Consider the following 12,174-nt stretch of genomic DNA (forward strand, 5'->3'; position numbering starts at 1 on the left):
CTGCTGTCACCTGGATTTGAGCTCACATCTCACCCATCATGGTGCTCCAAAGACTATGCCAGAGATGAGGTATCAGCCAGTCCCTACTCCAGCTATCCTCTTAAAGCTGAACTACTGCACCTTTGTATTTAATAATCTTAAATGCCAGCTACACCTCTGTTCATTGGCTTTGGATGTATTTAGTTGAGTAGAATTTAGTAAGTTACTCTGGCCCATAAAAAGAATAGAATCAAATTCATTCTTTCTTCCCTGTTCTGGCTTTGCAGAAATAGCAAGAGTCAAAAGCCACAAAAAGAAAATAATTCTGAACTTTTCAGAGATGAACCATGCTTCAAATTAAATTAGCTTCAAAAGTAATACATAAATTGGACCTGTTGTGAAAGTGTAATCATTTTTCAAGGTTCTCTTTCATTATAGAAAATCAAACTGTTTAATCAAGACATTGTGAATTCAGCGCATGGAGAAGAAAAGGTGTCTGGAAATGAAAGCAGACTGTTTACAAAAGTCCGCAAGGAGTTTCAAAAATGGGGGAAAGCACTTGATGAGAGTTCAGTGAAGGGTAAGTAAAGAAGAATGGCCAATGAAGAGGCACTGAAATGGTCAGTTGCACTTATTTGGACTGACATGTTAATAAAGATTAACATTTACTGAAGTTAAGTAATGTGTTTACTATGCTGTGAAGTATAATTTGCCTGGGGGCAGACTTCCAGCTAGTGCAAACTGTCACAAAGATTGCAGTGGAGCTGGTGGAAACCCACTGAAAATATACAACATCAGAGACCATACTCCTTGTCTGAATAGTTATGCGAAAGAAGGTTTTCCCATGGTGTAGCAGGGCACTAGGGTGTCTGCTACTGGCAACAGGAATATGGGCTCAGCTGCCACTCACCAGGGCGGCACAGGTGGAGGTTGCTAAGACAACTGCTTGGGTCAGCTGACCAGAAGGGGGCGGGGCCTTTATAAACAGCAAGGCCGAGGCCAGAGCCAGTTCCCCTCTGGCAGCCTAAGAAGTGGGAGCTCTGCTGGAGCAAGCAGGACGGGCATAGTAAGGAAGTCGGATGGCCTGAGCAGTGTTGGCATGATGATACGGGGTGGGGAGAACCCTGGCAGGGATATGGATGAAGGATAGCCGGGTTGGCTTAGGATTTATGTTGTAGCCGAGGGGCTTTGCGTTTTCTGTTTTGGTTGTGGTATAAGACCGGAGGACCGGGCAAGGCTGTAGGGGTGGAGGAAGGCTCAGGTGAGCTCCCCAGCAGTGGAGTGGGGGTTCCTAGCGCTGGAGAGGGCGCTGCGTTTTGGGGTGTCCTGACCCCGGCCCCAGTGTGGGCAGATTCGGGAGGAGCCCAGTGGGGCGTAAGTCCTGGGAAAGGGGTCTGGGGGCCAGGTAAGGCTGAGGCCGCCTGAGCCCCAATTGAGAGAAGCCCAGTGGGCATAGGACCTGAGGATGGGGTCTGGGGCCAGGTAAGGCTGAGGCCGCCTGAGCCCTGAGCGTGGGGAGCGCGAGGCACAGGCCCCAGGTGGGGGCGAGGGGGCGCCCGTGAGAGCGCAGGTGGGCAATTGGACAGAGCCGTGGTACAGCGAGGCAACCTCCCTTAAATAATATTTACCAGCAAGACGTGGCGGGCGAGGTAGAGGGTGCATTCAAGACCCGATTTGGCACAGTAGGTAGGGGTGCTAGGGGAGGTCACGGGCCCCCTAAAGGCATCCTGCCACACATGGTTTCAAATTTGGGAATACCAATTTATGAGTTATAAAAATCACTAAATGAATATCCATTCTTGCAGAGAACTCAGTCTAACTGCAAACTGAAATCAAATCTAACATGAGAAAAAAAAAAAAAAAAAGATTCATGGAAACTGACTTTTAATAAGGACCTCAACCATTTCTCTACCTTTCAGAATATCCAACTGGAGGGGCAGGCGTGGGGGATGCTTTTCGCATAAGTTCTTTAAGTTCTCACTTCATACCTATATAAACATTGCTGAAAGTAATTCTAATTAACTGTTACAGAATGATGACAGAGATGCATTCCCAAAGGAAGGAGAAAAAGTAAAGTTACAAGTGGGCATATTCTGTTGACTTTTTTCCATCAGATACCCAGAACCAACTACTTTGAATGCAGTGGGGGGAGTAAGATAATTGGAAATATGGAACAGGAAGAAATACTGCACACCCACACACAAAACTGAAGGAAATGAAAAGCTAGAAGTAAAAAACTGTAGTTTCTTTGCAGTGTTATTTATCCCTGTTCCCATTCCCAGTCCGTGGAGGTCCATACACATGTGACGTGTAATTGTTTGTAACAACTACACTTACAAGTCTCTGATTTTGTGGTTGGAGACTTATGAATAAAAAGCACCTTGTCTGAGACGGATATCAGTGGCTGCATCTACACAAGACGCTGACTGCACAGTTGTTACTGTGCAGCCATTTAGTACTTGCATAACTAAGTACTAAATGACTGCGCAGTAGCGTCCTAATACAGCTTCCTGGTGGTGCTGACTGTGCAGTAGCCTTGTGGCATAAGGGTTTGTGCCACAGGATGCTGCTGAGTGGCACTAATAAGCTACTGTGCAGTAAGCGTCTCATGTAGATGCAGCCACTGTTTATAAAATTTAAGTCACTGCAGTGTGAGTTCATCTAATAGTTATAGCTGCACTGCAGCCTGAAAGAGCTGGATGTAAATAATAGAAATAGCAAACAAATATAATAATGTCTCATAAGATGACATTATCTCCTGCTTCCGTGTTATAATTTCTCAAGCTACTCATAATCAGTCAGGGTTAGACTTCTTTAAAGCATGTTGGTACAAAGTACATTTCTAAGTGCAAAGTGATGGGGGAGGGGAGGGAACAAACACTGGAGCTGGACAAATGGCACACTTGGTGTAATTGGCAAACGATCGAAGTCAGATAATGCAAATCCTTAAGTGGGCTAACTTCTGCTCATCTGGTGGAGAATTACCCATGAAAGAATTGGGGTGAAAATTCCCATGCTGGTCTAGTCTTTTCCTAAAAAATGAATGGGCTATTACTTACTTAATTGGCTGTTACAGTAAGCTTGCATGGTCAAGCTACTAGAATAGCCGCTTACTTTGCAAGCTACCCCAGGATACGGCACTCCCTCATTTTAGCATGCTGCAACAGTAAAGTAGTGGCTAAAAATAACCATGCCCTGCACATACAGCACAGTATGGGCGGTTACTGTACCTGCTAAAGCATAGCACAGTAATATTGTCACTGTAGGGCAACATATAGACATACCCTATGAATCTATAAGTCACACCAAGTATAGTCTCTCATACCTATTAGTTAGGTAAGTTTTACAAATGGTTAAAAGGTTTTACAAATGGTGCTAGTAGAATTTACCAAGGAAACTAATCACAAAAAGCTTTCATTTTTACCTGTAGCATCAGCTAATGGGGCACTTTTGAAAGGCTGTTGAGATGTAGCAGATGAGTATTCTAATTGTTCCTGTTTCCACTGTGTCCTTTTCTCATGCGTATAAGTAGAAATAGCATAGTTTGGGCTCAGGATCACAGGAATGAAAGTGCATGAATGACCAATTGTGTAATAGGTTTCTCTAATCAAGGGCATCTTCAGAACAAATAACTAAGTTTCTTTTCTAAATTCGTAGTTTTCTTTATAAAATTAGTTGATTTGGTGTACAATAGAATTGCTTTTAATGTTTTAGTTCAAAAAGTTATACATCATGAAGTATGGAGATTTGAAAGTCAGTACCGTGGAAGAGAGCTCCCTGGCTTTATCAATTACAGGACATTTGAGGACATTGTCAAACAGCAAATCAAGGAACTAGAAGAACCAGCTATTGAGATATTGAAGACAGTGGTTGGTGAGCTTCTTTTACTAAATTTGTCCTATGTTCTGACTGATGTAGCAAGAATTGTACACTGGATACTTTAGGGAATGAAAAATTAATATGCAACAAACCAATTTCCCTTTGCTAAGACCTCGTATCTGTGCATGACCATCACACTTTAACAAAGCTACCTCCAAAACTGAAATGATTTCTTAAAAAGGTAGAAACTAATAACCATCATGAGAATGGAATGATTAAATTAAAAGCATATTACACGCGCATAGCTGCATGGCAGCATCCTTTTGGATAAATATGGAGAATGACTGACTAGTTTTCATGAACCTTGTACTGTCAACAGCCACAAATCACGTTCACATTTCTCCTTTTTCTTCTCAGAAATCGTCCGACAGCATTTTACAGTTCTTGCCAAAGCTCACTTCGATGATTTTTACAATCTTAACAGAGCTGCCAAGGTGAGACACAATTTGTTACTTGTTAAAAGGCAAAAACAATACAGAGTGGCATAATAAATAGTATATAGGGCTGTATTTACTTCACACATACTTGCTTTTCTTTCTTGTACAACTACAGACATTATTTTTGTGAAGACACTTAAACAGTGAAGTTACAAACTAAAAATAGCTGGCAATGCTTACATGTTACAGAAAATTTGCACACATTCATTACTCTTACATTTCATCATTTGCTGTTAAACACTAGTTCCTACTTGAACAGGCTGCACTGTATTTATTAAATGTGTATGGCACCAGTGCTTTCACACCATCTCTCAGTTAGGCCCAGAGAGAAATATAAAAGATAGACTCTTGGAGCTTAGTTTTCAGAAGTGCGGAGGATCTCCAAATCTTACTGAAGTGCCATTTAGGCCACAGATACATGAGTGGCGTTGGTTGAGTTGAAATGTTTAGAGAGATGATGGGAAGGACAGTAACCAATAAGGGGAGAGAAGATGAAACAAAGGTTAGTTGTAGAAAGCCTTGAAAGCGAGAACAAATCAGAATTGGATTTGGATTGTGAAAAAGGTTTTAGGATGATTGTATTACATTGCATCTCAATAGAAAAAATGAGTTTTGGGTAAGTTAGAAGGCTGAGGTGAGGTACCAGGAAGGCCAGAACAAGAGAAATTGTTATGGCTAAGTCACTAAATGATCAGAGCTTGGATAAACGCTGGCTGGCACTGGAGAGAAGAACAGATTTTGGAGACAGCACAGAGGGGAAGAAAATTCTGTACAGGCATATTCATCTATGGAGAAGTAACATGGTTAAAATGCTCCCAGTGTGCAGGCTGTAAACAGCATTAGAAGTCATTACATATTGCAAGACAATAGTTTGAAATGAGGGTATCATTGTACCCCAACCCACTGGACGTGCCTTGAGATCTAATATAATGTTAGCGCTGTTAGGTGTGCAAATAGGATTCAAAAGATAAACCCAGAGCCTCCAAATAAGAAGCCATAGTGTTAAAACTATTCTGTCCTCTTGTGGTCTTTGACAGAAGATTTACTCTATTATTTTTCTATAGTAGAAAATAAACAAGTGAAAACTACAACATTTTTCAAGGGGTACCTTGAGTCTAAAATGTTGAGAACTGCTGTTGCAAGGCAACTCGCTGCATGTTGCCTTCAGTGGCCCCTGTTCTTTGCACACCCTACCCTCCTGGAGTGCCTAGCCCTCTGGAAATTCAAACACCAGACACTTGCCTCTTCCTGTCTACACATTTGATCTGACAACAGGACGCTGATCTCTTAGTCACTGTGAAGGAGCCAAATTCTAACCCTTGTAGCTGCATCCAGATGAGCATGGACGTTTGTTTCCCCCACGTACCACACAGCCACGCTCATCTGGATGTAGCCTGGGTGTCCAATATAAAATGGTTAAATGCTATGATTGACAAAGACTCAGATATCATGTTGAATGTTAGCGTTCACACAGGGCTGGCTCTAAAGTTGTCTCTTAGTGAATTCTGAGAGCTTTCTTCTTCTAATCTTTCTTCACAGGACAGAATTGAAGACATTAGAGAGAAACAAGCAGAAGCTGCTGAAACAATGATACGAACCCAGTTTAAAATGGAGCAGATGGTTTACTGCCAAGACAACATTTACAGTGAAGACTTAAAATCTATCAGAGAAGAAACAGCTGAGCAGGCAACAGACAAAAAAACTATGACACCCAAATCCAGCAAGTTCAATTTTGGAACAACTCCACTTCATAACCAATATTCTGTCAAGGAAATGGCTTATCACCTGGAGGCGTATTTCACTGTAAGTGTATGCATTGCTAGAAGACTAGTTTCTATGGCATTCCAAGTCCCGTTGCCTGCCTTATTAATACAGACTCATTATAATCAATGGTATGAGTGGTTATTTTAGCAGCAATTAAACTGCACTTAATACCAACTGAGCAGCCAATAGGTGAAGAGCTGTTACGTGCCTGCTAGAGGGCTCAAAACTGTGCGTATTAAGAGTAACTTTATCAAAGCACCCAAGCTGTGCTTTCAACAGTAAGAGACATCTTTGACTGCCACAGAAGCTTGAACCCCAGGTGACTGAACAGTTAAGTCATTCAGACAAAGACCCTTTAACTTTTAATGACACTTGACCACCAAAGTGCCTGTCTTCTTTGAAAATGGGACTTGGGCATCTAAGGGCTCCTCTAGATTATAAGCCTTCTGCTGACAGACAGCAGACATCTCAGTACAGCTGTCAAGAGCACCTCACCTCCATGGTGTGTAGTACATGCTGGAAAGCACCTTTTTAGCTATTCAAGGACTTTAGCAACCAGCAGAAAGAATTTTGTAGCAGTTCCTGGCAGAAGCCTTCTGTTGCTCACACAGCTAGTATTCATAGTTTTATAGTTTCATAGTAGCTAGGATCAGGAGGGACCTGAACAGATCATCTAGCCTGACCCCCTGCCACAGGCAGGAATGAATGCTGGGTTCACAAGACCCCAAACAGGTGATCATCCAACCTCCTCTTGAATTTGGCCCAGGTAGGGGTAAGGACCACTTCCTGGGGAAGTTGGTTCCAGATTTTGGCCACCCTAACTGTAAAAAATTGCCTTCTGATCTCTAACCTAGACCTGCTCTCCATCAGCTTATTACCATTGTTCCTCATCAGGTGGTGCTGGGGAGAAAAGGGCTCTACCTATTTGCTGTTGATCTCCCTTGATGAGTTTGTAAGCAGCCACCAGGTCTCCCCTTCAGCCTCCACTTGCTGAAGCTGAACAGTCTCTCCTCATAGAGAGGGCCTGCCCTACTGCCCTCTAACCAAGCAGGTGGCCCTCCTCTGACCCCTCTCCAGGCTGGCCACATCCCTTTTAAAGTGCAGCACCCAGAACTGGATGCAGTACTCCAGCTGCGATCTAACCAAAGTGGCATAGAGGGGGAGTATCACCTCTCTTAACCGGCTTGAGTTGCACCTTTGGATGCATGCCAAGGTATGGCTGGCCTTGCTGACTGTCATCTGGCATTGGTGGCTCATGTTCATCTTGGAGTCCACAATGACTTCCAGATCCCTTTCTGCCTCTGTGCTTTCAAGAGGAGAACTCCCCAGCCTGTATGTATGCTGTGGATCCCTTCTCCCAAGGGGCAGCACCCTGCATTTGCCTACGTTGAACCCCATCCTATTCTCGTCTGCCCACTATTGTGTTGTCAGGATTCTGTCAGTCACTTCAGGGGAGCTAAGAATTGATGCACTTCCTTTTGCCCACACAAAACCACTGTCAAAACCATGTAGCGCTCCTCATGCCAGGACTAAACAGTGCAAAAGGACTTAAGCACCTACTGGTCACATAAGGTACCTAAAGCCTAAAATTTAGATTCTCAAAACACCTACTCAGCTGCCAGCAAAACTTTGAGGTGCCTAATATCCATAACCATGTAAGATCTACCAGCAAGTCTCATTGAAATTAAAAGTTAGATCTGGGGTTTCTCTGTCTCTTCCAGACTAATTCACAAAGGAAAGTCACTTGACGTACAATTGGTAGAGTGTGTTTTGATGCTTCCTACCAACTATAGATTCCCTCCCCTCTCCTCTTTGCAAACTATAAATCTCTCAACCATCTTCTTTCAGGGAGCAGGTAATCGTCTTTCCAGCCAAATTCCTCTGATCATGCAGTCCTTCATCCTTCAGGACTACGGTGATAACCTACAGAATGCAATGATGCAACTCTTACAAGAGAAAGCACAATTAGGTTTCTTTCTTGAGGAGCGAAAAGAGGTAGCTGACCAAAGGAATTTTTTGACTGAACGGATTCATCGTCTTACAAAAGCTCGTCAACACCTAGTAAGATTCTGTGTTCTGTAGCTATTCCATTGCTTATGCAGGGGTCTCAACTCCATTAATTTTTATTGAAAGAATCTGCAGCAGTTTATCCTTGTGGAATTGCATATCTGTCTACAGTGGCCTTTTTTCAAAACAGATCAATAGCTGAAAGAAACAATTGTTTAGCTGAGACTTAATCTGCATAATTAACTTAAAGTAATACTTACATAAAATGGGTCATAAGCAGATGAGCATAAATTTTGGAATATAAGTTACTTAACCTTGCATTTCTGATTAAATTTGTTTCCAAGTATTACTAGAAAACCAGTGAGGGCAGGGGCTTTCATATGTAAAACACTCAACATTTGAATAGATAAGATACCTGTAGTTTAATTTCTGTAGATCAAACTCTTACACACACCAGTAACGTCACTGTTGTGGGACCACATTACTGCCTCAACATTCATCTCATTCAGGATGGCAATAATGTCAACTGTATCAGCTTGGAAGATAGAGCTAAGAGGTTGGGAATGGGGGTGGGAAAGTGTTAACTACTGTTATCAACCAGGTCCTATCTATATACAGACCAGAGAACTGATTAAATGCCTGCTACAAGCAAGTAGCAGCAGCTGTGTGCCACTTTATTTCCCCTGAAATTAATAGGAGTTTCTTTTGATGCCTAAAATATTCCCTGACACTTTGGAGGTGAGCAGGATATAGCTTTCAAAAAAACAGCATTACATCCAACTACCTGCCATCAAGTTAAGCAGGGGGTCCCACTTGGCTAAATCAGTGAATAAAGGCAATCTAATATATCTTGACAGCCTTACACTGGGAGGTGAGCAAAAACCTTTCAAATCCCATCCTGTCCCTCAATCATGGAAGCAGGTTACATTTATTTGATGCTTTTCTGGAATTTGTTCAATTATATTTTGAATGGGGATAGGGTTTTTTTTGTTTTGTTTTGCTTTGCTTATATGTTAAAATATCAAACAAGGACAATATTCCTGGATAACAAGCTTTGTTAGATATTAGGCAGAGTGACTGTGGGTGTGTGAGAGATTGTCATCTGGCCCAGGGAAAACAGTTGTTAAGTGTAGGGAATGATTCATATACTATCAGTTTCAAGAAGTATAATTACAGCACTGGTGTTTTTAAATGAAGGATATTAGGATGCAGAGATTTCAAGTCTCTGGCTTTGAACCTACATATAAAGTGGCAGTGACAATGCTGAAAACATCTGATGAGGGGCCAGTGGGCTGTGCTGAGTGGAGATAGAAAAGCCTATATGGCATAATTCTCACTGGTGTGAGTAGTACCCATTTTAAAAAGAAACAGGTATTCACTGAACTGTCCTACCTCTTCCTCAAGTTTAATGTTGGCTCGGGGAAGATGACATAGATGCTTCCCTACCCATTTGCTACTGGAAATTTAAACTTTTATTTAAATTTAAAAAGTGTTTGTCTTTACACACCGAGTTACCATAATTCTGTCTTGTTTAAAAAATAAATAAAAGCTTGACAACCACTTCTGGACTCCTGGGAATGTTTTAGTTAAAAACTATAACAATATTTTTGAATGAAATAAGGTGAACACTTCCTCAAACCAACCATGAATAGAACAGAATGGATCTCTTGTAACAAGGTGAGAATAAGGAGGTCCAAAATTAATTCATATCAAATGTGTGTAGGGTGGGACAAAGCAAACCAGTGAAAGAAAGTATGTACCCCCTACCAGAAGTCAGGCCACAACTGAGTTTAAGGACCACAGAAAATTTAAGTCAAAACAACAAAAGTTCCACATGACCCTCTTCACCCCCATCCTGTGCTTTATCAGATAAATGCCTAAATAGATCCAGGAAGAATAAACAAGCATTACAAAAGATGGAAGTAAAAGGTCTACAACATAAAATTTGTAAATAATCATTTATTAGTTATATTACTTATGTGCAAAACCAATTTGTACCAAGATTACTTGTCATTGTAAAAAAAAGTCATTCCACTTCATTTCATTTCTAGAGAAAATAATTAATTATGGCTTTTCCTTCCGATAAGTTATAGAATTTTAAAAAGATTGCCTCATCAGATGGCACTGTGATTCAACAGACTTCTCTAAAATGTTTGCAATTACAAGGTACAGTTCAACAGGAGCAAGCAGGCTTATTTTTGTCCACTAGAAGTGGAGAGCAGATTGAAAAAGCATACTGAATTTCAGTACTTCTGATGACTGCAGCCATGTCACATTTATAGCTACAGCATTTCCTACTCCTGTCATTATACACACACACACATACATACATACACACTTTTAAAATACCATTAGGTTATTGGTCTCCTGCTAAAATATACAGAAAGTTCTTTACAAGTCTGTATAAGAAAATAAAAGCCAGATTATTTTAACAGTGAGGTAGTCACATGTAAACTTGGGAACAGCATTTTCTCATATCTCTGATTTCCACATCTACATTAGTTATCGTTGTGATCCACTGCCTCAAAGCAAAGCTTTGTTCTTTGCCTCTCTCAAAAGGACAGAGTTCTCAAGGCTCAATCTGTTAGTGGCTTCCAGTACATAAACCTGAATATGCTACTCAGTACACTGTGTCCTGCTACAAGTCAGAAGAACTGTTCCCAGCAGCTTATGTAGGCAGCCTGGCTTTTAAAGGCTACTTTAAATGTTTCTCTTGTATGTCAAGCAAAAACCACAACAGGAATAACACAAAATTGGGCAGGAGTGAAGGACAGGGACACATTACTGAGCAAGGTTGATCCAAAGCAAGATCAGCCCAGCTGAGTGCATCACCCATCAAAGTCCTGAGGATTTCCAGCTACCTGAACACAGTACTAAGACATATTTTTCTGTGCCTCTGCTCTCTAGCGTGTTAAGTAGTTTCCCTTATACCCTACAAGGGGCATTCATCATTTCAAATCTCTAGCCAGCCAGCAGCCCAAAGATTCACATTCACATCATATTTATATTAAACATCTTATAAGCCAGGTGGCTTGACACTTGCTTTAAATTCCAACTTTTTTAAAAATAAAAGTGAAGTTACAAGGTGATTACATTTGTGATTATAAAAATGAATGATTTTCTAGCCCAGATGCCAGAAAACGAGGAACGTTTCAGGGAGCAACTGCCAGAGCAACATTTTGTCAGATCCCATGTCAAAGGCAAAAGTTGCTTGTTGCGAGATTTTTACTTCACAGACTAAACCAGTCAGTCACTGTAACCAGCACAGAACTGAGGGTGCAAACTTTTGCATTACTTTCAAAGTAAAAAAGTAAGGACTAGAAGAAGAGTGCAGGGGAAGGGCAAAAAATAAAATAAAATCACTCGCAAAAAGTAAATACAGTAGTTAAACATCCAAGGTAGCCAAACGTCACTTAGGATTGTTCCTGAAAGCACGGTTCAGCAAGAACAGAAGATACCATCATCTGTTTCCCTGTTTAAAAGAAAATGGGGGGGGGGGGAATGTGGTTAGTATCATGTGTATTTACTCTTCAACAACAACAAAAAAAAAAAGAGGAGAAAAAATCCACTATAACTTCAATTAAACAGCATCTCTCTTATTTGAAAATCATAAAGCCAGTTAGAACTAAAGAACTTTAAAAAATGCAGCATTTCTTTTGATACTTTAAATTATTAAGCCCAATAAAGGGCATTATATCCACGCAGAGCACTTTACCTGCATGTTTCTGTAAATCCAAGTCGTAAACACGGTCATATTTCCATAAACTCCAGGTCTATTGTGAGTGGCACAGCCAGTTCCCCAACTTGTGTCACCAACTAGCCACCACACAGAGTTCTTTGCTGTTACTAAAGGGCCTCCACTGTCACCCTGGACATAAAAACAAGCCACAACTGTACTATTAATGAACAAGTGTAAAAAGAAGTGGACACTGGCACCAAAGGGGAATGAGTGAATAAAACAAAAAAACAACCCTGGCCCTTCCTCTTGAAGAATTTGCAACACGATGGGGACTCAGAAGCCTGACTGCAATGTTTGGTGCCATAGCAATGATATTTGGTGCCTAAGGAAAAGCATGCAGTGGCAGTCCGCCCTCACCCCACGCATAGA

The 12,174-nt window shown here is 41.3% G+C and overlaps 2 protein-coding genes across 4 annotated transcripts in view; one reads left to right on the forward strand and one right to left on the reverse strand.

The window, feature by feature from the left end:
• LOC109305835 (interferon-induced GTP-binding protein Mx1-like) overlaps nucleotides 1–8,291 on the forward strand; it is a 40,273-nt gene extending 31,982 nt beyond the window's left edge. For all 3 annotated transcript variants that reach the window (XM_019528968.1, XM_019528967.1, XM_019528969.1), the window contains exons 11-15: nucleotides 418–559; nucleotides 3,694–3,852; nucleotides 4,216–4,292; nucleotides 5,835–6,098; nucleotides 7,908–8,291. In XM_019528968.1, the coding sequence (XP_019384513.1) occupies nucleotides 418–559; nucleotides 3,694–3,852; nucleotides 4,216–4,292; nucleotides 5,835–6,098; nucleotides 7,908–8,141 (876 nt within the window). In that variant the 3' untranslated portion in view covers nucleotides 8,142–8,291. The remainder of the gene's footprint in view (nucleotides 1–417; nucleotides 560–3,693; nucleotides 3,853–4,215; nucleotides 4,293–5,834; nucleotides 6,099–7,907) is intronic.
• Nucleotides 8,292–10,005: 1,714 nt separating this feature from the next.
• The window catches only part of TMPRSS2 (transmembrane protease, serine 2), a 25,290-nt gene continuing 23,121 nt past the window's right edge, over nucleotides 10,006–12,174 (reverse strand). Inside the window, exons 14-15 of the mRNA XM_019528972.1 lie at nucleotides 11,782–11,934; nucleotides 10,006–11,538 (exon numbers count right to left, since the gene is read on the reverse strand). Coding sequence (XP_019384517.1) covers nucleotides 11,527–11,538; nucleotides 11,782–11,934 — 165 coding nt within the window. The 3' untranslated portion in view covers nucleotides 10,006–11,526. The remainder of the gene's footprint in view (nucleotides 11,539–11,781; nucleotides 11,935–12,174) is intronic.

This window comes from Crocodylus porosus, unplaced genomic scaffold, assembly GCF_001723895.1.
Source record: "Crocodylus porosus isolate Cpor-Errol unplaced genomic scaffold, CroPor_comp1, whole genome shotgun sequence".
Taxonomy (NCBI): domain Eukaryota; kingdom Metazoa; phylum Chordata; order Crocodylia; family Crocodylidae; genus Crocodylus; species Crocodylus porosus.